Source organism: Pieris napi, chromosome 24, assembly GCF_905475465.1.
Source record: "Pieris napi chromosome 24, ilPieNapi1.2, whole genome shotgun sequence".
Classification (NCBI taxonomy): Eukaryota; Metazoa; Arthropoda; class Insecta; order Lepidoptera; family Pieridae; genus Pieris; species Pieris napi.
Window position 1 is genome coordinate 4,437,490 of NC_062257.1, and position 25,125 is coordinate 4,462,614.

The 25,125-nt window shown below is 35.0% G+C and overlaps 1 protein-coding gene across 1 annotated transcript in view; it reads left to right on the forward strand.

Annotated features, from left to right (window-relative positions):
* Positions 1–25,125, forward strand: part of LOC125061873 (protein Wnt-11-like) — a 50,851-nt gene that overhangs the window by 11,671 nt on the left and 14,055 nt on the right. The window contains exon 2 of the mRNA XM_047667509.1: positions 18,992–19,227. Coding sequence (XP_047523465.1) covers positions 18,992–19,227 — 236 coding nt within the window. The remainder of the gene's footprint in view (positions 1–18,991; positions 19,228–25,125) is intronic.

The following is a 25,125-nucleotide window of genomic DNA, read 5'->3' on the forward strand; positions in this document are numbered from 1 at the left end:
TAGATATTTTATAATATAAAAAAGTATTTGATAGTTTTGCAATTAACGAATTATTTATTTCAACGCAACTAAAGTTAATAAAACAAGAATCTTTTTTTCGAAGTATAAAACAAAGCTTATTTCACCTTACTATAGGGCTTCGCGAGCTAATTTTGCTGAGTGCTTACTATAAGGTACCCTATTTTTAGCTAACTCTATAGTTGTGTAGTATATCGATTCTAACAAAAAGGTTTCATTGTTCGCGTACAATGAATGATTCACTTCCTAACGAGGTTTTATTTAAAAATAGGTTTTAATACGGTTTACTTACGTGGATTCGATTTTTAGAGATTATTGCCTATTATTATTAGTTCTTCAAGTCCGTTCTACGCCGTTGATTTGAAAACTGGCAGTAAAAGTAAAATTAGTAGGATTTAATATGTATTTCTTTATTGACGTTCCTAAGTATACATTGCGTTATAACTAAATTAATAAGTGATTGTAAATTGATGGATCCCTTTTATGTCGGTATTAAACGTAGATCAACCAGTGTTGGTCTATTCAGTTCTGTCTGTTCACCAATGGACTTTCTGTCTATGTGCGCATTTAACATTTGAGGTAACCTGCTTGCCTTAGCCCCAAAAATTCGACGCCGTGTGTCAGGCGCAGGAGGCTGAACACCTACTTGCCCATGAGACTAACTATAGACCTAAAAAAGTTGTACGTCTATAATTTTTAATGTATAATTTATTTTCCCTTTCATGATTGTAGTGTTTCCTCTAAATGTTATGCACACTTGCCATTCATGCATTGTATGTGTTTCGTTAGTGTGCGTTTTTAAAATAAATAAATATTAATAAATTAGTCCTTCAAGAAAAGACCGTATCAATTTGTAAAAGGCTGGCAATGCACTCGCGAGCCCTTTGGCATTGAGAGTGGTCCATGGGCGGCTGTATCACCTAAAATTAGGTGAGCCTGCCCTTGAAAAAAATATAAGATTTTTTGTATAATAGGACGAGAAATAGATTCAATTTTTAGTTCGAATCAAGAAATACACGAAATAATAAAAATAAATCAGTGGCGCTCCACCCTCTTTAGGTCTTGGCCTCAGATTTCTGAATCTTTTTCATGATCATTTTTAAATCTAATAGGCAAGTAGGTGATTAGCCTCCAGTGCCTGACACACGCCGTCGACTTTTTGGGTCTAAGTTTGGGTTCGAGCAAATGTTAAATGCGCACATAAAAAGAAAGTCCATTGGTGCACAGCCGGGGAGCTGTTGCCGCAGCCGCTGAAGTGTTGGCCTAGTACACTGCTCATAATAAAATACTTTAATCAATAATAAGATCGCTTTATACATTCATATTGTCTCGTATCAAAAATAACAGCAAGGAAAGTCGAAACGCATTCTCAAAAAAGCACAACAAATCCCCACTCACGAGTCATTTGATCTGACACGAATTTATCCGCGCCGCTCTGCTCTTTATTTACGCCGACGCCATGACAAATTCATAAATTACCGACATCCTTGCAGTTTGTTCGCCTTATTTATTCACCGATTTCTTGTTTAGCCGCATCGACAGAGCCTTTGAAGTGTGACGCATTTATCAATGAGTCGTGGTTTTAGTTACGAGCTAATTAAGCTAATGATTCAACGCTTCAGTATATTCTCACGTGCAAATGCTAGCTTGGTAATGTCCGACTCGATTTGGGCTGCGTTTATCTTTAAAATTTCAATAGATTAATGCATTAGAAACTTGTAAAGAAAAAAAAATTTAGTCACTTATTTCCAATACACAGATATACAGTATTTACAATCTTCGTAACTTATATAGTAATAATAAAAGATGCGTGCGCACAAAATACGGTGAGAGTTCAAAAAGTGAGTTAAAGAATCGCAAGGCAGATAATAAGCGTGTGGCAAGTATAAAGCATGGGTGATTCATTACTAGGAAATTAAAGGATATAGTGTTTATTAAAAAACTATTAAGTTTATTATGGAAAAGCTGAGAACCCTGACACAGAGTTTTATATATTTCGTATCACCGTCGTTCCACAACTGAGCCTGTAGGTAAGGCATTTTTGGTCGCGCACTACTATGTGGAACAAGCTGCCCACAGACGTATTTTTAAATGCCCGAGCGCGAGCCCTCATTAAGAATCGTATCGTATCACTAAACATCCGGAGCCACCTGCCCATTTGCCCCCTGTTCGATAAAAATCTTTTCTAAAATTTTATTCTACGTTTGTAGAAAAAACGACACTAACAATAGAAGGGTATTTAATACATTGAAAGTTTTATTATAACGCATTATCTAGTTAAATATTTAAATGTCACAAAAAACTATTTCTACATAATTAAAGAAAAGGACATTTTCACAACTTATACATATTATTCATATTCAGGTCTATTGGTTGGAGTTCAGTAGACATGTGAGTTACAAGCGGCTCATGATAGCTAAAGTATGTTACATATATTCTTGTAGAAACATTGTCTAAATATCGTGCAAATACAGCATCAATAATTGTATATTGATGCTGTATTGTATCAAATAAAAATAAATGTCTTCTAGTCGAGCACTTGTTTCGAGATGACATAAAAAAATGAGTGGAGCATGACGTACAGACTCGAGCGGTAACGCAAGTTCGGCTCTGTACATCGAGAGCTAACAACGTATACGGCGAGAGAACGTTGAGGTATTTGCTACCGCGGCTAATAAATGGTCTACCAAATCAGATATTAGATTGCCTAACGCCAACCAACATAAACAGTAAATTAAAAAACTACTTTTATATGAATTTGTCGTGCTCCTAAATACTGTTATGGTTACATCAATATAAACCACAGCGGTTTGCTAATGTAACTTATTATGATTGTATTATATTTTTTTGTAAAATAAAGATTTAAAAAAAATATATATATAAAAAAAAGGTTGACTATAGCTAACTTCAGGGTGTCGGTTTTTTGTGACGGTGTGTCATTTTTCCCTAACGCGCCTTAAAGTATAACTTCAAAAGAAGTATTAAATGAAAGATCTACTGAATTTAACCCTCCCCGGTACGCCTGAAGTTCTTCTCTGGGTTTTCAGTACAGCACGCGTTGACACTAAACAATGCCGGTATGTCGGTCCATTGGTGACGACGTCACGCTGTCTGGGACTTGACGTTTTGAATCGCGTACAAAAAGGCAATATATGTGTGTTGATACGACTTTATCCGCATGTAATTTTATATGTACACGTTTGGAAAATTTATATATTTACTCAATAATAAAAAATTATTGTTAATTTTAAAAACCAACAATATCTTATCCTAATTTCTACAATATATAGGTAATATAATAAAACTAGTAATGTGTGACATTTTTAATAACATAATTTAAATAAATATATAGAATTTACAGTATTCTTAACGTACATAGTGATAAAAATAATTAAAATCTATAAAAAGAAAATTAAAACAAATTTAAAAAGTTTGGTCCCTGTGTGTACCATTAATGCATTTTCTCGCTGTATTGCGATACTTATTTATTGAGCGAGGAAAGCCAAAGTTCTGTGGTCACCCGTACTATCTATCTATCTTAATAAAATACTAATCTAGAGCCTATCGAGTTGAAATCTGTGGTCTATAACGCTAGCTTATTTCTTCAGAGTTTAAGATAATATAGTAGTTGAGACTCGCGTCATCACCTCGACGTCCGTTGTTCCACAAATGAGCGTTCAGGCAGTTTTTGCTGCGCACCACCACTATGTGGAACGAGATACCCACTGAAGTATTTCCGAACCAATTTAGGGTCCTTCTAGATAACGGCGTACCAATTCTTAAAAGGCCTTCCATTTGCGAGCCTTCTGGCAATGTGAGTTTCTATGTATTGCTTAACATCGGGCTGGAAAATTAGGTATATATATATGCATATAATTTCCCAGCTTACGCATAAATAAATAAACATATATAATTCAAATATTAAATAACATCCAGTCAATAGTCTCCTTTATGTGTTTATTAGCTTATAAATTAGGTTTATAAGCAATCCCACTTCGTATCTCAAGAAAACCTTACCTTAATGTTAATGCTAAATCTGTGAAATGTTTTTAAAAATGACGGCAACATACCGTTGTGTGTGGTGTCCATGGGCGTCAATATCTTGCTAAACATGTAGCTGTTTAATATTACATTTTGATTCTAGACGATAGGGGTAAGATACCAAAACTTCTAGAGTCTAGAAGCACGCTGGACTCACCCTTTCATTCTTGACAAGCCCAAATGCAAGCACGATTTGAATCGGTAATGAAAATAGTGAAAGAGTGGAACTCTTTGTCTCGTTCAATGTAGTGTAAAAAGAGAAAGACAGCTGAGCTGAGCTGAGCTACAAGCGATATTCATCTCCTGCTCTCTAAAGACATCTCATGATCTCCATAACATAAGGGACGGCGGATTTATAGAAGTATTGTTTAATAAATACTACATGAAAATGGGATGCCAAATTAATGTGCAAACGTTTTTAGCCAGTCGTTTTAATAATTTAGAAACTAAAGATAAAGAACGACCCTTTACCACGGCTGTGTATGTAACCTGCATTACACATTCAGGCTATTCCCTTCGCTACTCCACAGTAAGCTTTTAAAGCCCCTTTTAATCAAGACTGAACTTTCATAAGCACTTGGAAACGAACGAAATTCATAGCTTTGATAAGAGATAATGTAAAAAGCTAGATTAAAAAGTTAAATTAGTGTCAGTTTAATAAAGTTCAAGTAAGCGTGCGACTGGTATATGATAGGTTCAAACCACGAGAATGGATTTCGCCTTTTCAAACTCAAACTCAAAATATCTTTATTCATATAGGTAAAGACTTATGAACGTCAAAAAAGAAGTTAAATTGAAAATTTACATTTACTACCAGCCCTGCGATTCTGTAACTCACTTTTCGAACTCACACAGCGGTTTTCGCATCGGCGGTCGCTCTCAAATCAGTCGTGAAGCAGTTATTTTATGATTTGGCGTTCTGAAAAGGTGGGAGCTTGTAGTTTATTGTTTATTAGAATGCCAAATCATAAAATGACTGCTTCACGACTGATTTGAGAGCGACCGCCGATGCGAAAACCGCTGTGTGAGTTCGAAAAGTGAGTTACAGAATCGCAGGGCAGTTCGCAGAGCGTAGAGCGGGCAAGAAGAACTGACGCGAAACTTTCCGCCACTCTTTTTAATCGCTAACTTTCAAGGGCTCATAAAGAGAGAGCCTCAGACAACGTGAGGAGATCAAGTCATAGGCCGCTAACTCACCGGGATGCCATGGCAACGTCGCTTGCTACGTGAACAATTAATATTGAAATGTATGGCAGTTAACTTGGACCCCACGGACCACGGGTCTCGACACCGAATGGGACAAAATCATATTCTGAGCCTAGACCCCTGTATTTGCATGCTTAAGCTTTTTCAGCTGCTTCACAAGCCGCATTTATTATTATTATTATAAAATATATTATTATCTTGTATTTACGTTAATTTTTACCCGAAATTATATTTGAGTTCTTAATGATACATCGTAATAATATCTATCTTCCTTTAAATTTCTTCTTTACAAACATTACCTGTCCACATCGTACCCCTAACTTTAATAATAGGTACCTACCAACTGTCGTGAGACTGATCTTAATTTAAGAGAGTAAAAATGATTCATGTGCACTTTTTATTATTATTATTATTTTTTTAATGTATTCTTTATTAGTTTAGTTTGTTTTTTGTTCCTGATAAGTTTATTTTTCTTAACAACTAAATGTAATATATGTATTTTTGCACTTCTTGCCTTTCTAATGTAATTTAATACTTTTTTTTTCTCACAGTGGTTGCCTGGAAGAGATCACTCGAAAGCGATAAGGCCGACAGTTGCTCTCCTTTTTATTTAATTATGTCAATTGAAAATAAAAAATAAATAAATAAATAATATGAACACAACCCTAACAAACACGGGATTTTGGCGTCATGAAATTATAATTATCATTGTTTATGCGGAGCACGCATTTGTAATCCCATTTCCGGAATGTGGGTTGTAGGAAGTCAAAATAATTGAAACAAATGCAGGGATTACTCGACAAATTGTTCAATACAAGCGCAATTTGTCTACGTTGTGAACAATTGTTTTTCTTATTTATTATCACACTTTATTAAAGGTTAGTAACTTTATTTATGTAGCACTGACACTGTTCGTTTACAATATTTAATAGTTTACAAAAAATTATACTTACTCTAAAGTTGGATTACTGTGTACATCAGGGGATTGGCATCATCTTAATATATATAAATTACGCGTCACGTTGTTTGTCCGCTATGGACTCCTAAACTACTTAACCGATTTCAATCAAATTTGCACACCGTGTGCAGTTTGATCCAACTTAAAAGATAGGATAGCTTACATATATATATATAATTCTACTGTGTATGTCACTGAACTCCTATTAAACGGCTTGACCGATCTGAATGATTTTTTTATGCGATTAGATGGAGCCCTGGAGAGTTTAAATTAAATAATCAGCCCGGCAGATGGCGCTAAAGTCAGTACTTTCATACTTTGTTTGATATCCTTAGAATATCATGCAGGACAACGTCCGTGGGGTCCGCTAGTCTACATATATATTATTATATATATTTATTTATTTCGTAATCCTACAGCTAACAAAATTATATATAATAACAAACAATTACACTTAAAATATAGCCAGAGATGGAATACATAATATTTACCTACAAAAAGGTTTAAAAATTTGCAAAAGGGAACAAAAAAATAAAAATAATTTAGTACATTTATCTAAGTGATACCTAGTTTGGCTGTGTTGTGTGATCGTCTAACTGGGGGTAAGTACGTGAAGGTGTGTATGTGGGGTATGCTGATGATACAGGTGATTTAGTGCTATGGATATATAGGTACACCTTTTGTTAAATCTACTAAAATTACCTACTAACCAAATTGATTCTTTGTTATTAAGTTAATAAAATGATTTGATTTACGCTTTGAAGCCAGCTTATTCCAGATAACAGTAAAATATATATTCATATAAAAATTAAGTTGCATAAATCAAATTTGCGTAAATTTTAAGATTATTTTTACGATCGTTCTATGCCTGAGTTACGCTACGTGATCACCAGTTTTTCCTATCATTGAAAACATCCCGACCTCCGAGTTAACACACATCCACTGCTCGTTCAGCTTTAACCCCCATAATTAACCATTAATTCTGATTAATAGCAATCATTAGAGAAGCATTGTAAGTGACTGTGTCGAATGGTATGTAATTACAATGTCATTGTACGTGTGCAATGAAGCTCGAAGTCTTTCTGTGGCACAATAGGGGAGATTTGCCAAATTGAGATTTCCTAACGTTAATGTAATAAGTAATGTATTACTCAGATTCACTAAGCTTAAACAAAGACGAAATTCAGTATTATAGTAATTAATAGGAGACAAGTGTAGGAACAAAAGTATTAAGTGGTAGTAAAGACGGGTGTTCGGTTAGGTTTTATTCGATAGTGTCACTTTTTATTATTATCGGTATCATAATGGGCTATATTTTGTTATAAAAACAGTGTTTTTGAGTCTGAATAAAATGTATCAATAAAAAGCTCTGTAGTAAAAAAATGTGTGCGTGTACTAGGTGTACACACGTAGAAGTGAAACTTCTTTATGACCTTATTTTTCGAAAAATGATCTACTATATGCAACTTTACAGAAATTGGTTAAATAAAGTTAAATTAGATAAAGTTTAACAAAAGGCTTTTATTATCATAGACATGAATACAAATACAATTATTTCATTTTAACTTATTACTGTACTACTATGTAGTACTAAGATTATTACAGAATTTCATTAATTGTAATAGAATTATTAGTATTACTATCATTGTTATCGTTATTATATATTTTTGTTACTAATGGCTTCGAATCTCTTCGGATCAACCGTGGTAGGGACAAGAAAAAGATAGCGCGTAACTGAAAAATGTGACAAATGTGTGTAAATTTTTTTCCAACGCCGATAAAGAAGTTTGACTTCAAAAAGCAACATGGCGCGTAACCTGCTACAAAATTTCTCCCATACGTCGATAAAGAAGTTTCACTTCAATCGATAATTAAAGATATGGATATTAACTTTTATACGCCCGTCACATGACACAAAACGTTCAAAGATTAGTATACAGTCGTAGCTTATAAATAATCTTCTCCTGTCTAATCCTTATTCTTGGAGTTTAATTTCGTCCGGAGACTGTTTTTGATCAAAATATATGAGTATTTGTTTAATTTAGGCATGACAATTAACACGTTAAAAACTTGACATTTGTTTATGGCGAGTTACTGGTGCGTCGCCATCTTGCCCAGAGGAAAATTTTGGCGCGTTTTTAAATTATGAATGTTTAATTTGATTTTTTTTAATCGGAATTAATATAGGTTCTATAGTCTCTAATAAATAATCTGAATCTGATTTAAAATATTGCCTATTCATTAATTATAAGCCTTTTAGTTTGTGACATACTGGGAACACAGATATTTAAAATTGTTTTTGGTAAAGCACGAAGCAACAATCATAGAGCGTTTAATCATCATTAAAGCCGAATCTGTGGGGCGTCAGCTGCTATGGTTTGTAAATTGTTTTTGTTCGGTGAGTTTCGCTCTAGCATTGTGTGTCGTTATTAAATTGATATTATAGTCTGTGGATCGAAAAACACTGACATAAAAACCTCTTTTAGTAATCAATTTAAATCAACGTGGTAACAGTTGTTCTAATCCTTGCTGTATTTTTAACAAGCAAATATAACATTTCATTTCTTTTAAACAACGAAAATAAATCTGTATCTAGGAGTACACGATTCTCGACTTACTCCATATTATTTCTATTCGCGTATTTTCGAAAGATATAATCAAATCGAATCGATTTTTAAGACCACATAAAACGCACACATTTACACATTGCACACACACTCAACAGGCAAATTATCACTTAATCTGTTTCGTATTTTAAATTTAAATTATAATATTTATAAATAACTTTTTGTCTATTAGAGGAAAATAAAGTAACAAAATCCTTTTATTTTATCAAGCTTAATGCAGTGTTGGTCTAGTTGCTTTCAGTGTGCGACTCTCATCCCGGAGGTCGTGGGTCGATCCCCGGCCTGCACCAATGTACTTTCTGTCCATGTGCGGCATTAGATCCAAAGTCGACGCGTGTGTCAGTTACAGAAAGCTGATCACCTACTTGCCTATTAGAAAAAACAAATGAACTCGAAACAGATACATAAATCTGAGGCCCTATGATGGCCCTATGAGGTTGCAGCGCCACTGGTTTTATTAAGCTTAAATCTAAAACAGGAAAGATACATTATTTATGCATTTAAACTACTAGATTCCATTCATAGCAACCGCACTAAAATGTTGCATTCAAACTCATATACAGCAAAAACTTTTTACATAAAACTCTTTGGTGCGAACAGCAGTGTTCTATTCTCTATTGCCCTTTGTAATTTAGCGAAGCGATGTAATTGTTCGTCTGTGTATAACATTATCTTATTCGTCACGCGACGCACGTGCGTTTACAATAAAATAATATAATTCCCGTATCAAATTTAACGTCTATCTGATCTAGGAGACAAAGGGCTAAAGGGGACGATTTTATCATAACTGGTCGTAAATAAAGGAACATTTTGCGAAACGGCTTTTTGTTAATTTTAAATGGGTTGCAATATTACACATACATGTATACTAATAGATTTTTCTGTGCGGTCTTAAGCCGAAAAAACGCTTGTTACGTGGAGATTTTTTTATTTTTTTTTATGTAATTGGAGGCAAACAGGCAGGATTGCCACCTGATGTTAAGTGATACCGCCGCCCATGGACACTCACAATGCCAGAAGGCTCGTAAGTGCGTTGCCGGCCTTTCAAGAATTGGTACGCTCTTTTCTTGAAGGACCCTAAGTCGAATTGTTTCGGAAATACTTCTGTGGGCAGCTGGTTCCAGATAGTGGTGGTGCGCGACAAAAACTGCTTTAGAAAACGCTCAGTTGTGGAACGACGGACGTCGAGGTGATACGGATGGTAACGGTACGGAGTGAATGATCACATATTTTTATAAGGGTCTAAGATATTCTTATTTGGTGATAATGTCAACAGTAATTATTTACTTTTTTACACATTACCCACACATTGTCTATGCTTGAAAACGAAATGCATTTCGAGGATTCCTACAATAGTACGTTCATGTACTATTATTTTTGAGAGCTTTGCTTACTTTTGCTGACAAGAGGAAGGGGGATAAATTGCAGTAAATATGCTTACGTAATACTTGAACGGCGCCAGAAGAGTTGTAGAAATCTGTAGAACAAATGATGATATTCTTCATTGCTTAATACTAGGAAGCTGCCTGTCTTGAAAGGCCCTAGCTGAGGCGTTGACTTGCCTCCACACTGCTCCCTCCTCTACTTGTCTCAGAGCATAAGGGAACCCATACTTGTCTTATTTTGGTCAGACCATGGGTCTTTTTTTATTCAAAGTGTTTTAGATGAGCTAAACTATAATGTTACACAGAAGGATAAACACGCAGTACCTCGGAGCCTTGTCTAAAGGGACTCCTTTTAATGATATATTTTAGTTATATTTTATTTTTATGGTTAAGTATTACATTTATATTCTGTAATTTGGTTGTTGTATTGCATAGATTTTATCGCGGGCTTTGAGCGCGGCGACCGAATCAAGAAATTCCGTAACGAAATAAACCTAACACACGATGACGTAATATAGGTGCGGCCAATACGCGTTAGAGTGGGACAGAACGCATATTGCGTATTCACATCTCTCTGACGACATCGGTGACGTAGCGTAAGCGCGGCCGGTGCAACGAAAAAACTTACTTCAAAGGAAAAAAAAAATCTGCATAAATAAAAAATAAATAAATAATTATAATTGTTGTAATTATAAGTTGATAAAAAATGCTATGCTGCAATAGCTTTACCGCGGCAGTCCCCGAGTGCCACACGTTTTAATTATGTGAATGATTAATTTGAGATATTATTATGTGCGGGTTATCTATTTTTTATATAAAATCTATAATTCTAATATATTGGATTCATATTGGGTTTAAATATATAATTCTAGGGCACGTAGGTGAACTATGGTAAGATTGAAAGAGACTTAGCTAAGTCAGACTTTAATACGTCAAAAATGTATTGGAGACGTACGGGATATATTGTTTGTGCTAAGTTTTTCAATCTCACCCTTTTGACTCTAATTTTATTAGCAGCAAGTCAGTTATTAATTTTCCCCTACTTAAGATTCCCCTATTAGTAAATAATATTATTATCACATTAAGATGATAAATATTAAGATTTTCCATCCGATTCCGTGTGTGAACATTTTAATAAACGGATTTAAGTTTTTAAATCGTAGCCAAACCACAGAGCTATAGATAGAACACAAGTAAAAGTTGCTACGTGTTACACGTCACTGATGACGTCGCGTGCGCCCTTTTCACAATCACGATACATTACATAAAGCTTACGAAGGTTGTGAAAGCCTCACAATTCAGCAGGCTTATTCCGTTACTTTAATACAATTTATTTGTTCTTTTGAAAAAAATTACAATTTACAAATTTCATCGCTAAGTTTATACACGACATCAGAACCTAAGGGCCGATTTACATTATCTTAGTGTTTAGGAGAGTATTTTAGTACAACTTGAAAGGCAAGTTCTTTAGTGCTTTAGTGCGGTGCGAGTGAACGTTTTCATTTCTTCCAGTAGAGTTTACAGCGCCGAAATGAACGCGCAACGACGTCGGCAAATACGCTCTATTCTACTCAAAATACTAACTGTAGTGGATATGGTATGTATGTATAGTATGGAACAAATAGAAGACGAGATTTTATTCGAAATAAATAAACTAAATATAAATAATAAATAAAATAGCTTCTTTTAAGGGAGTGTATGCCGAATGCCTAGCCTGTTTGTTTTTGTATAAATTGTTTTTAACGTTCCACAAACATTCGTAAACAACATATTCAGACACAATATGATAGTTGTATCTTCCGACCATTTAGCCATCTTTAAAAATCAAAAAACACGCACGCGTTTCACGGCACTTGTGCATTCTCCTAAAGATTTTACTAAATTACGTGTTTATACACAACGACAAAAATAAAAAGCGATTCTATTTTGATTCAACTTGAAAGTCAAGTAGAACCATACTAAAGCAAGTAGCGTTTACATGTTTCAACTAAAGTACTATCCTAAAGCACTCTGCTAAACACTAAAGGCCGATTTACATTATCTTAGTGTTTAGGAGAGTGCTTTAGGATAGTACTTTAGTTGAAACATGTAAACGCTACTTGCTTTAGTAAACGCTACGCTAAAGAACTTGCCTTTCAAGTTGTACAAAGCACTCTCCTAAACACTAAGATAATGTAAATCGGCCTTAAGATAATGTAAATCGGCCTTAAGATAATGTTAATCGGCCCTAAGCTTAGGCTCCACGCTTAAACCAATTGTAAATAGTGGCACGAGATGGGGCTTCATTAAGAAATGCTAATCGCAACGAAAGTCATAATAAATCGTTGACCGAAAATTTTACGAGCAATTGTTTTTGTGTATAAAGGTTACCATTTTAATTAAACAGCATTTGTTTTAATAAATTAATATCTCTGATAGGTGCAGTGTTGGCCTAGTAGCTTATGCTCGCGGCTCTTATTCCTGAGGTCGTAGGTTCGATACCAATGGAATTTCTGTGAGGGAAAACATTGTTAGGAATCCGACATGTATACAAATAAATAATAGTTAAAAAAAACTAACAAACGCTTTTAAAGCACATCAAACTAAAAAGTGAAGAATAATTCCTAATTTAGGCTGAAAATGGTAATGAACAAAAAATACTGGTATTATTGTGAAAAATCGTGGATTGCTCTATAGACGAAAAATGCCACAGTTTTTTTTAACTATTATTTATTTTTTAGTTAATTTTTTTCGGATTATTGCATTGTCATCGATCTTTGACAGGTGCGCAAAATTTGAATAAAATCTGTCCGTTTAAAGTGGGTCAAAATCGAGTCCGAAGGAGTCGGTTACAAACATACATACAGGTGAAGCTAATATAAAGCGTGTAACAAAGACATGAATCAGACAGAAGGTCGATCACCTACTTGTCTATGAAATCATCAAAGAAACGGATGGAATCTGAGACCAAGAACAAGGGTTGTAGCGCGACTGGATTATTATTCTTAATATCTTCGATAAGACATGATATTTGTAAATATGTGAGGAACATGTATACTAACTTTTTTAGTATAGTAGTTTATTCTAAGAGTACATTGTCTTCACATATAATTATTTAACAAATGTAACAAAATATTGTAAACCTATTTTAAAAGAGTAAGTGTGGAGTTTCTTGCCCATTCTTCTCCACACGAAACTACCCCAAAAATTGCGTTACGTAATACTTGAACGCTCCCTTACGCTCTGGGTTGGAAGGCACAAATACTAGGGTCTTAAGAAAAATGATCACGCGTCCACCGGGCATCCTCTCAATATGTTTGTATAAGGGTTTAAAATCCTGCAGATAGTTTTTCTTAGTTTTATAAACGCGCAAAGAATTACGCAACATACGCACGTATAATAAGCATTCAGTTGTTTTATTATAGAGGGGATTATAGAATTTGGTCCTTCGAGCCGAACGAGATTTTGCCCCCAAAAGTTGCATGTGAGGCTCGACCAGAATCTCTGCTATTCAGAGACTGGGAGAGCAATATCCAATAAAACTACCTCGTATAGTTCCTACAAAGATGCGTTACAGAGGTCGAGGTCGCTCTTGCATTCTACCGGGGCAAATACCCTGCTGCAAATGCAATTATTTTTTATTTAATGAGAAACATTTACTTACTAAATATACTGTTCTTTTTACGCCATTAAACAAATCTTTACAAATAGTTAAGTACTTAATAATTAAGTGGATTGGTAACAATAAAATCATTTTAATCCAACTCTCTATATCTATCAAAGAATAAACTAACTAAAATTAGTTAAGGAACACTTAGGGTATAACTTAAACTTATAAAAACTTATGATACACTTTTATTGTTTCTCTTTTATTGTTTATGAGTTTCTCACTCTGATGTCAGAGTTCTCCTTGCCGACAGGCGACACCACACTTAAAGCGAACAAGTCAATAACAACAGTTAAAAAGAGTGGCGGAGAGTTTATTGCCAGTTCTTCTCGCCCGTTCTACGCCCTTGATTTGAGAACTGGCAGTAAATGTAAAAGTAGAAGCATTTAGCATTTAATATGTCTTTCTTTTTAGACGTTCATAAGCGTATGTGTGTGGGTGTAATTTTGAATTTGAATTTGTTAAATTGTATATTATACTAGTGGACCCGACAGACGTTGTCCTGCATGATATTTCAAGCAATTAGTAAAGCAAAGTATGAAAGTACCGACTGCAGCGCCATCTGGCGGGCTGATTTCTGAATCTAAACCATTCCCAGATCCCCTTGAACACACACAAAAAATTTCATCAAAATCGGTCCAGTCGTTTGAGAGAAGTTCAGTGACATACACACTCACAGAAGAATGATATATATAAAGATACTCTTTTTTTTTTAATAAACGCAATTGTACTGTTTTATCTAAAGCACATTCATAACTTGAAAAACATAAGAGTACTTTCTTTACAAGAGGTACAAATAGGCTGAATTTTTTACTTAATTTTAATTGTTAAAGGATAATTATATGTAATTTCCATAGCGAAACATTGTCTTTTAATTCCACTAACCATTAAATATTCAGTTCTCCGAACGCTTGATTAATACGGAAAATTCACAGAACGGATAATTCATTGCTTAGCGTGCACGTCGATGAAATTTAATATTCCGGCTATAACCTAGTTATCTGTATAAAAAACAAGTAACGTTGAAGGGACCGTGAAGGCAGTACCATTTGCCCGCCCGCCCTAGCCGCACGTAAGCTCACTATAAACTTTGTACGCACGCACCTTATAATACTTTTTATTTCCGTTTAGTTCTGTACATCCGCAATGAAATTCCGACTTCATTCTGTTTCACTGCTTGTTTTGCGACTGTTTTTTTATTATTGGCGTTGTGTTGGAAACAATTGAATTTCGCCGCGAATCGAACATATGACGCGTTGTCCGTTATCTGTAATATTAATGAAGATGTTATTGTTCTAAATTATTTAAATACAGACCTAATTAAATATATTATATTCACGAATTTAAGTGGCTGTGTAGGTAATATGTTACAGTTGTTTGTTTAGTTGTAACAGTAATATAGCTTTTAAAATACGCAAATTAAGTATTTTTTTCAAATATGCATAACTTTTTAACATTCATTGTATTTTACAGCAAAAGTAAAATATGGCATACTGAAATGAGCCTATTCGTCGATTTGCGTCAGATAAAAACATCTGTAGCCAATCTCTCAGAAATGGTTGACAATATATCCAAAGCGAATGCCCGAAAACAAAGCGTCGATTCTGCGTTTACATACAGACCCTTGGGGCTTGGTGTAAGTTTCTCCCAAAGCCAAGAACACATTGATATGCCGTCCAGACTGCGAAGTCACATGTCATTACCGAATCTGGGTAAATGTGAGCCGGAGAAATCTCGTTTTGATAACCCCAAAATAGTGGAAATTGATAATGAAGCATCAACTGACAAATTCAACGGATTGATCGTTGCCTCGCTGAACAAGCGACCATTCTTCGACGACAGCGCTGATACCCATCCAATGGACTTCCTGGAGAACGTTAAGTATTATATTTCTGAACTGAATATACCAGAGGAGAAACAGTTCCCCTTTATTATATCCTGTCTCGGTGGGTTGCCACTCATGTGGATGCGTTGTTTCAAAAGCGAGTTCAAAACAGTTGACAACTTCTACTCCGCCTTCGAAGAGGAGTTCTGGGGACCAAATAGACAAAAGGCAGTTCTATATGATATGAAACTGGGGAAGTACGATGAAAGCGATACGCGGAGTATGTCCGAATATTTTTTATGTAAAGTATCGAATTATAAGCACTTAAATCCTCCAGCATCTGATTTGGAGATTGTCTACTCTCTCGCTGCTCACTTCCCTTCTGCGGTAGAGTTGGAATTGCGTTTGACTCCAAAACCGAGTCTTCGCGAAGCATATGGTCTACTCCGGCGAAGGGAAGGGGAGGGGAATGATTTCCTTCCCAATTATTTGTATGAAATGTGCGAAGCATTCCAACGAGGAATACGACCGGAATCTGCTAGACGTAATGATCTTTCCCAGGATACACAACGAACTAAATAATTGATGTAATTTTTAAATAACAATAAACAACTATTTTAACAATGTTTTTCAGTACCTACTAATAATTAATTGTTCGATTTTGTTCCCTTGGAGTAGAGAATCTTGGTATCAAGTGCACAGGATTTAAAGATTTAAGTTGGCACCTGGTAGATAGAACCGGTGACCCCAGAGCTGGTGCTTTTCTCGCTCAACGAAAAAGTAGCAAATGCAGCAAGGAAATACTGTCATTAAAGTTACACTGCCACAGGAACCAAACTTTTAAAATTTGTTTTAATTTTATATTTATTAAATTTTAATATTGATGTGAAACATCTATAGCCGCACGTAAAACAGATTTCTGGCGTGGCGACGTCGCCACGGCATGCTATATGATGGTATGTATATACAGTCTATATGCAGTAGTGTGTACGGTGTGAGTATTTCGAAGTCACTGATTAAACGAATTAAGTAGTCACGATTTGAAATAAATTCGTAAATTTTTGTATTTAATGAAAATAATTTTTTATTCAATAAATAGTCATCGATATCTGGAAAAAAATCGTAATATTTTATTATATCATTATGACATATTTAGTTCCTATCAAAATCTAAAAATAATGTCGATGTTTCACATCTGCCAGGCGTCCCGTGACGGCTCACATTTTTTTTTTATTACTATGTAGCTTAAGAAAATTGAAAATACTGTATATTTGTTTATTTAATATCACTCTAATAAATAATATATTTAAATATCTATAATTGTTATGACAGTTACATGAGGAGGGAAATGCTACGGTATCGCTTTATTGTGATTGGTGGCTGATGGTAACCAATCACGATCGAGCGAAGCGGACAATCGTTTTTTTAAATCAGTAATCCTAAAGGTGAGCAGTGTTGGACTAGTGTCTTCAGCGTGCGACTCTCATCACAGGTCGTAGGTTCGATCCCCGGCTGTGCACCAATGGACTTTCTATGTGCGCATTTAACATTTGCTCGAAAGAAGGAAAACATCGTGAGGAAACCGGCTTGCCTTAGACCCATAAAGTCAGTGGAGTGCGTCAGGCACAGAAGGCTGATCACCTTCTTTCCTATTAGATTACCAAATGATCATGAAACGGATACAGAAATCTGAGGCCTAGACTTAAAATGTTCTAGCGCCATTGATTTATACTATAATCCTAAAGGTGAGTTTCAGAAACTAGAGCGGGAACTATGACTTCCGAATGTATTTTGACGTATGGAATCTCAGCTTAAGTCGCTCGCTATTAAAAAATATCGATGAAATACGCAACTATTTTAATACGGAAAAACAATCAAGAACATTAAAACATTAGTCTTATTAAAGTTAACTACTTGTACCTACAATTTATACAAATATTATTGAACTAGCGACCCATCCCGGCGTCGCACGGGTGGAAATTTATTATTTAAACATCTTTTATAGATAATGATATCAATCGATATCATCAATCGTTTTCGCGGGGCATGCGATGAAAGATATTTTATCTTTTTTTTTTACACCTTGGGTAACATTATTGTAGTTTTAGTAGGGATTCTTATTTTTTTCTTGCAATTAAAATAGCCTATATTAATCAGTGATAATGTAGCATTCGAATGGTGAAAGAATTTTTAAAATCGGTCCAGTAATTTTTGGCCAATTCGTTACAAACATACTTACATACAAATCTTTCCCCTTTTATATTAGTATAGATAAGTTTATTTAATAAGTGTAACTATTTCAAAAAGGCTCTGGCCTATTTTGGCATTTCGCATTTTAAATAAATTTGAGCTTTTTTGTTTTTTGATTATAAATATTGCTTTTAATAAATAAGTCTATTGAAACGAGTGAAAAGGCCGTTCTTTGAGTCTCATATTTCGGCCTAACCTACATTTAACCACAAATAAATTAGATCATTAGGTCAAATTCCGATTATAATGCGTTAATATTTGTATTGTCTTTTATTGACATAACATTTACACATTTAAAGAAAACACTTTTTTAACAGATTTGAAGTTATGTTTTATTATAAATTTACAATTATTTTACATAATTTTAAATTTAACTGACGTTTCGCGTGCTTTACCGCATGCGTGGTCAGGGTGACTGAAGACAAAAAAGGTGTTGAATGTCAAAAAGTATCACAGCTGTAGAAAAAGTTATATTATCTGTATTTATTTCGCCGGAGTTGGTATCGACTAAAATTCCAAGGTCCATTGCAATGACCCATGTTAGGGAAATACAGCCTTACCGCTGCATGCTGCATGCTGTTCCTATGCATGCTGTAATGGTTCACCCGTACGCGCCTTAAAAGAAATACAGCTCGCTTGCGCATCGTGGCGTTATACCACACAACCAAACATTAAAGAAGCACTGTAATGGTGTTACTAATACTAATTTTGAAATGGTGATTAAACTTAGAGCAGTGTTGGCCTAGTGGCTTCAGCGTGCGACTCTCATACCTGAGGTCGTAGGTTCGATCCCTGGCTGTACACCAATGGACTTTCTATGTGCATTTAACATTTGCTCGAACGGTGAAGGAAAACATCGTGAGGAAACCGACATGTCTTAGACCCAAAAAGTCGACGGCGTGTGTCAGGTACTGGAGGCTGATCACCTACTTGCCAATTAGATTTAAAAATGATCATGAGACAGATTCAGAAATCTGAGGCCAAGACCTAAAGAAGTTTTTTTTTTTAATTAAACTTGGAAACATGTATTTACAGATCTCTGCACGAGAGCGTAGGAAACTGGACAGAAAGCGATTGCTGGGAGGCGAGACAAAATGGTAGCCTCTGGGGTGAGCAGGCGCGAGTCTGTAGACGGCAGCCAACAGCTATGCCTCACGTAGCGGCCGCAGCACGACTGGTGCGCTCAGCCTGCCTTTCTGCCCACGCGGGCGAACGATGGAACTGCTCATCCATTGAACTAGCGCCGAAGTATTCTCCAGATTTGCTCACAGGTATTTTAAATATATTTATCAATACATTAAGTTATTAATGAAAACTACAATAATTTGTGCCCCAATTTTGAGTTCCACTATCACACATTATCTGATAGAATAGAATCTTAAGAGAATGCTCTCTGGACAGAAATTGCGCTGGTGAAGGTAATCGCCGAAACTGAAGACTATTTTGACGCTAAAGACAAATCGTACTATAAAAATGGTATCGGATAATTGTATGACCGCTATAATCGTTGTATCGCTGTCGAAGGCAACTATATTGAATAATGAAATCAAATTCGATAAAAAAAAAAGACGATTTCTATGTTATCCTTCGAACTTTTCAGCCGGTGGGGTAATATTTACTATATTATCTACCTTATATGCTACTAGTAGACTCGGCCAAGCGTTGCTGTGGCTAAGATTTTTGTTATATTACATAGTAGTAAACTATTCAAGAGAAAAGGCAGGAGAACACCAATCCACCATGCTTTTTTTGGTGGTTATGCCATTAAATTGTAGCTTATGTGAAACGTTGGTAATTATTTTGATAAGGATCAATACCTAGGTACGAATAAAGAGCCTTTTCTAGCGGTGGTATTTAAAAAAAAAAAAATAGCGAACATGCTGTCGCTACAATTTTTATAGATAGTGATGTGTCCTAAAAAATTGTAATACATCATTTTGTTCTATCATTAATAGTTTTCGCAGCGCACACGATTGAAGGAAGTTTTTTGTTTATTTTTTTACACCTTGGGTTAGATTATTCAAGTTTTAGTAAGCATCCCTATTTTTTTGAAAATGAAACATAGCCTATGTCACTCAGGAATAGTGTTGCTTGCTAACGGTGAAAGAGTTTTTGAAATCGGTCCAGTAGTTTCGGAGCCTATTCATTTCAAACAAACAAAAAATCAAACCTTTCCTCTTTATAATACTAGTATAGACTAGTATAGATATAGATAGGTGTATTTATGCCTGAGCTGATTGAAGTTTGTTATCAGCCGTCTGTGCCTGACACATATTGAGGGGGTTTTAGAGTCAAGATATGCTAAGTATGACTCCGTATGTCAAACATTTATATTTAAATAAATGCACGATTTTAGGGTCGAGATACTTATTCAAGTCATATTATAAATAGTAAATACAACATATGTAATCAGAAACTTTTAATCAAGTGGCTAGACTTAGCACCTTTGTCGAACAAAGTTCTGAAAAAGGAAAAACAATTTTCAATTCTTCAAAGAGTCTCGCATGTGTTGAATAGAATTACGAAAGTTGCCGACTCTATTTCATTTAAGTTTCTTTACAAGTACGGGAATTCAGTCGCCCTATTACCGTAATAGAGAAACATACGAAATCTACTCCAATTTAACCCCAAAAAGACACAAGTTTGAGTGTGTCCAGAGTTGTTTGGATTAATACCTGCAGCTGAGTTTCATCGTCGGAAGTCAATGCAGAAAACGAAATTCCATCCGTATCACCTTAACGTCCAACGTTCCAGAACTAAGCGTTTTTGGAAGTTTGAGAAGCATCATGTAAAACCTCTGCCTTGCTATTCTGTAACTCACTTTTCGAACTCTCACAGCGGTTTTCACAGCGGCGGTCGCGCTCAAATCAGTCGTGAAGCAGTCATTTTACGATTTGGCATTCTGATAAACAAAACTACAAGCTCAAGACAAGTAGAACATTTGACTGTTTCAATACGTAAAAACTATTATATTATTCACCATAGCATAGATAATGAAGAGGTCACTTCAAACTATATTTGTAAAAAACTATACTATGAGAGAATATAAGATTTAACAGATATTAATGCCGCTATTTTTCCGTATTACAAATTTATTTGACTGGAATATTCATGTAAAAAGTACATAACATTTGTGGTCCCGATCGCATTGAAATTGTGCGATAGCTATATTTGTTCGTAGTAATCTTTAATCTTGATAATAAACCAAGTCGTGTTTAACTTTGTGCGGACGCGGACGCTTCGTTCCGCATTCTACCTTTACCGCTTTTCGGGTAATTAATTTTTAAATGTAAACGGATGTAATAAATTGTTGTTAAAGACATATCCGGTAAGGCTGTTAGAGTACAATTACACTATTTAGGACTATAATTGTCATGAAAGTGGATGAAGCGAGACATCATCGTGAATTTGTGAGGCTCTTACGGGGGACTTCCCCGTGCACACACGCGATACACCGACCGAAGCGACGGGGAATTCCCCGTTCCGTTCGATAGACGCGCATCGCACATGGGCTGATTGATCTCAGGGATACCAAATGATTGGATTTTTATTAACTCAGATATTTCATTCAAGTCAAAATGTTTAAATTACGAGTTTTGGCCTAATAGCTTCAGCGTGAGACTCTTAGAGGTTAGGTTCGAACCCCAGATATGCACCTTTCTTTGGACTAATGGACTTTCTTTTTTTACACTCGAATGACGGAAAACATCGTGAGGAACATTTAAGTGACAATAATAATTGTCATAGTAGTTGCAATTTTTAAATTTGTCATTTTGAAAAAAATTACATATTTTTTGGAGTATTTATTATAAGTCGTCTCTATTACTCCCCGGTGGTTGAGAACACTAACGTTCGACGCATGCGCAATGGCTTAAAAGCGTCGCACAGCCGACAATCACAATCTGACAAATGATGCTACGCGCTAACTCTCTTTCACTCTACCTTAAATATTTATTATCTTTAACAGCCAGTAGCCCTTATTTGCGGCCAGATTTAAATAAGCAACTTTATATGATAATTAATAGAAAAAAATTAGCTTCAATTTGACATATAATTAATAAAAATAGGTTATAAACGTATAAATTTATCGAAATCATACCTGTTTACACCTGGCTGCAAAGAGGTGCGGCCATGTGCGCAACGGCACCCGTGATTTTTTAGAATCTTCATATTAATTACCGTGATGTAGACGTTATTTTATTAAAAAAATAAATGAACGAAATTTTTTACCAAAAATCAATTAAAAATAATTTGATTAAAAATAATGGCGGCCAAATTTTGATAGGCATCCTAGTAAATATATATTCTCTTAATTATAAATAAACATAAAAATTTGGTTTTAAACAAATAGTCGATGAGCGCACCAATCCTGCAGCGGGATCTTAGACCATCAGAAGATGCTTACTTGATTGACTTGCTTACTAATATAAATTATCACGAAACAGATACTACGGACCAGCCCTGCGATTCTGTAACTCACTTTTCGAACTCACACAGCGGTTTTGAAAGGTGAAAGGGTGGGAGCTTGTAGTTTATTGTTTATCAGAATGCCAAATCATAAAATGACTGCTTCACGACTGATTTGAGAGCGACCGCCGATGCGAAAACCGCTGTGTGAGTTCGAAAAGTGAGTTACAGAATCGCAGGGCTGACCTAAATGTTCACCGCCTGAATTTCACCTCAACCCAAAGACATTCCTTAGTTAAATGAGGAATACGAGGTTTGAACGGCCGATGCAAAACATGGCCTGCTATTGCGTGTTCTGGGCCAATTCCTTCTCAAAATCCCTGTTTGTTTGTCGTGAATAACGTGACATCCCCTATTCAGTTGACGGTAAGCCTTTTTGCTGAGGAAATAAAAGCGAATATTGCATATCATTATTAGATAATTGGGCTATTTGCGATTTATTGATCTTTGAACAATTTGTTTGCGTGAAACGGAAAAGTTTAAAGGTAAAATAAGATTTGGCGGCCTCCATAGTTAGTACAATTTATTTATATATATGCTTAAAAATACAAGGGAATATACAAATTTAACATACAATATAGAAATTACAAATAGATAAGCAATAGGCAAAACAACAAAAATAAACGTAAATTTAACTAAATTAATACATATATGAATTCGAACACAATACAGTATTTACAGTGTTCTTAAGCTAATTAGTAATAATAATAATTAAACATTCAGAAATAGAAAATTAAAACAAATTATAATCACTTCTGCCTTTTTGAATTATACAAGTATATGGAAACCATTTAAATTGCATATAAAACGTTGAAATTTGCTAATGGAAGTTAAAGAATACGAGCGCAGATTATCAGTTCGGTCTACTTCCGGCGCATGTACGTTGCCAACGATACAATACGTATACGCTAAAACTAGAAAGAAAATGTTTTCTTGTTTTTCTCAGATATTTGCTTCGCGATACCTTTTCTAAAGATTACAATACCATTGTTGTCTTAGAGTAAAAGTTTTAGAAGAGAGCAATTCTTGGCAATAATACCTTAGGTCGTTTTAAAACGTTGTTATACTTATAGATTGCTTAAATATATATAATAACTAGCAGACCGGCCAAGCGTTGCTGTGGCTAAGATTTTTGTTATATTACATAGTAGTAAAACTATTCAAGAGAAACGGCAGGAGAACACCAATCCACCATGCTTTTTTGGTGGTTATGCCAATAAATTGTAGCTTATGTGAAACGTTGGTACTTTCAACACAGCGCCGTCTGTTAGAATTGTTACTATCAAATAATTAACAAATATTTTGCAATAAAATAATATTGCGGGTATACATTGAGATGTAAGCTATCCTATCTTTTAAGTTAGATCAAACTACACACGGTGTGCAAATTTGATTGATATCGGTTTGGTAGTTTAGGAGTCGTAGTTAAGTTTAGAGTTAATATATATAAACAACGTGACACGTTATTTATATATATTAAGATATACTAGCTGTTCCCTGCCACGCTTCGCTGTGGCACATTGTGATTGAATGGTTGAGAAATGAGAAACGAAACAAAGAATACATTTCTTATTAGTGTAATTCTGCAATACTTGTGAAAAAAAAACAAAAAAAATTGATAAAAACAATCCTTGATGCGGATTATATATCATGCTAAATATTTCAACTCGATTGGTGCAGAACTTTTTAAGCGTACACAAACCAACATAACATAGATTTGATAATTTATTTATGAATGATCACCACATCATGTATAAGCAGCGAGCAGTGTTGGCCTAGTGGCTTCAGCGTGCGACTCTCATACCTGAGGTCGTAGGTTCGATCCTCGGCTGTGCACCAATGGAATTTCTTTCTATGTGAGCATTTAACATTTGCTCGAACGGTGAAGGAAAACATCGTGAGGATACCGACATGTCTTAGACCCAAAAAGTCGACGGCGTGTGTCAGACACTGGAGACTCATGGAACAGATTCAGAAATCTGAGGCCATGACCTAAAGAGGTTGTAGCGCCACTGATAATTATTGTTATTATGACATCATGTATAATGCTATATCTACAGTTTATGTTACAAGCTATGTATTATATAAATATATATACATAATGGGAAACATAAATGTTACAAAAAATAAAAATATTGTAATTCAAATTTTAGACAATTTAGGCAAAAAATTACTAGAAAAATAGCGTATTAGGTATCAGATAGGAACCCAACAATGCTGTCTTTAAAATAGATCAGCCCACTACCAAATATATTAAGCTCCGAAAGAGTGTTTCTCTGTTATAATCGCGAAGAATTCAAAATGAGAGGTGCCTGAACTCCTAGGTTGGTTTTTGCAGAAGGAATTCGTAAAATTCTGCTTATTTTAAACCTTGGAAATAAATAAGGGACGACAATGTTAATGTTCTGTATTAGAGCAGGTAACAATTTTTTCTATGATTTTATTATTTGGTGATTATATCAACAGTAATTATTTACTTTTTTACACATATTACCCACACATTGTCTATGCTTGAAAACGCAATGCATTTTCGAGGATTCCTACAACAAAATAATACGTTTATGTACTATTATTTTTGAGAGCTTTGCTTACTTTTGCTGACAAGAGGAGGGGGGGATCTCCTATCATACAGTGATATCATTTTAAATTTCCTAAGTTCGCTGGTACGGGTGCCTATGAGAAAATCCTGTACTAATGAATGA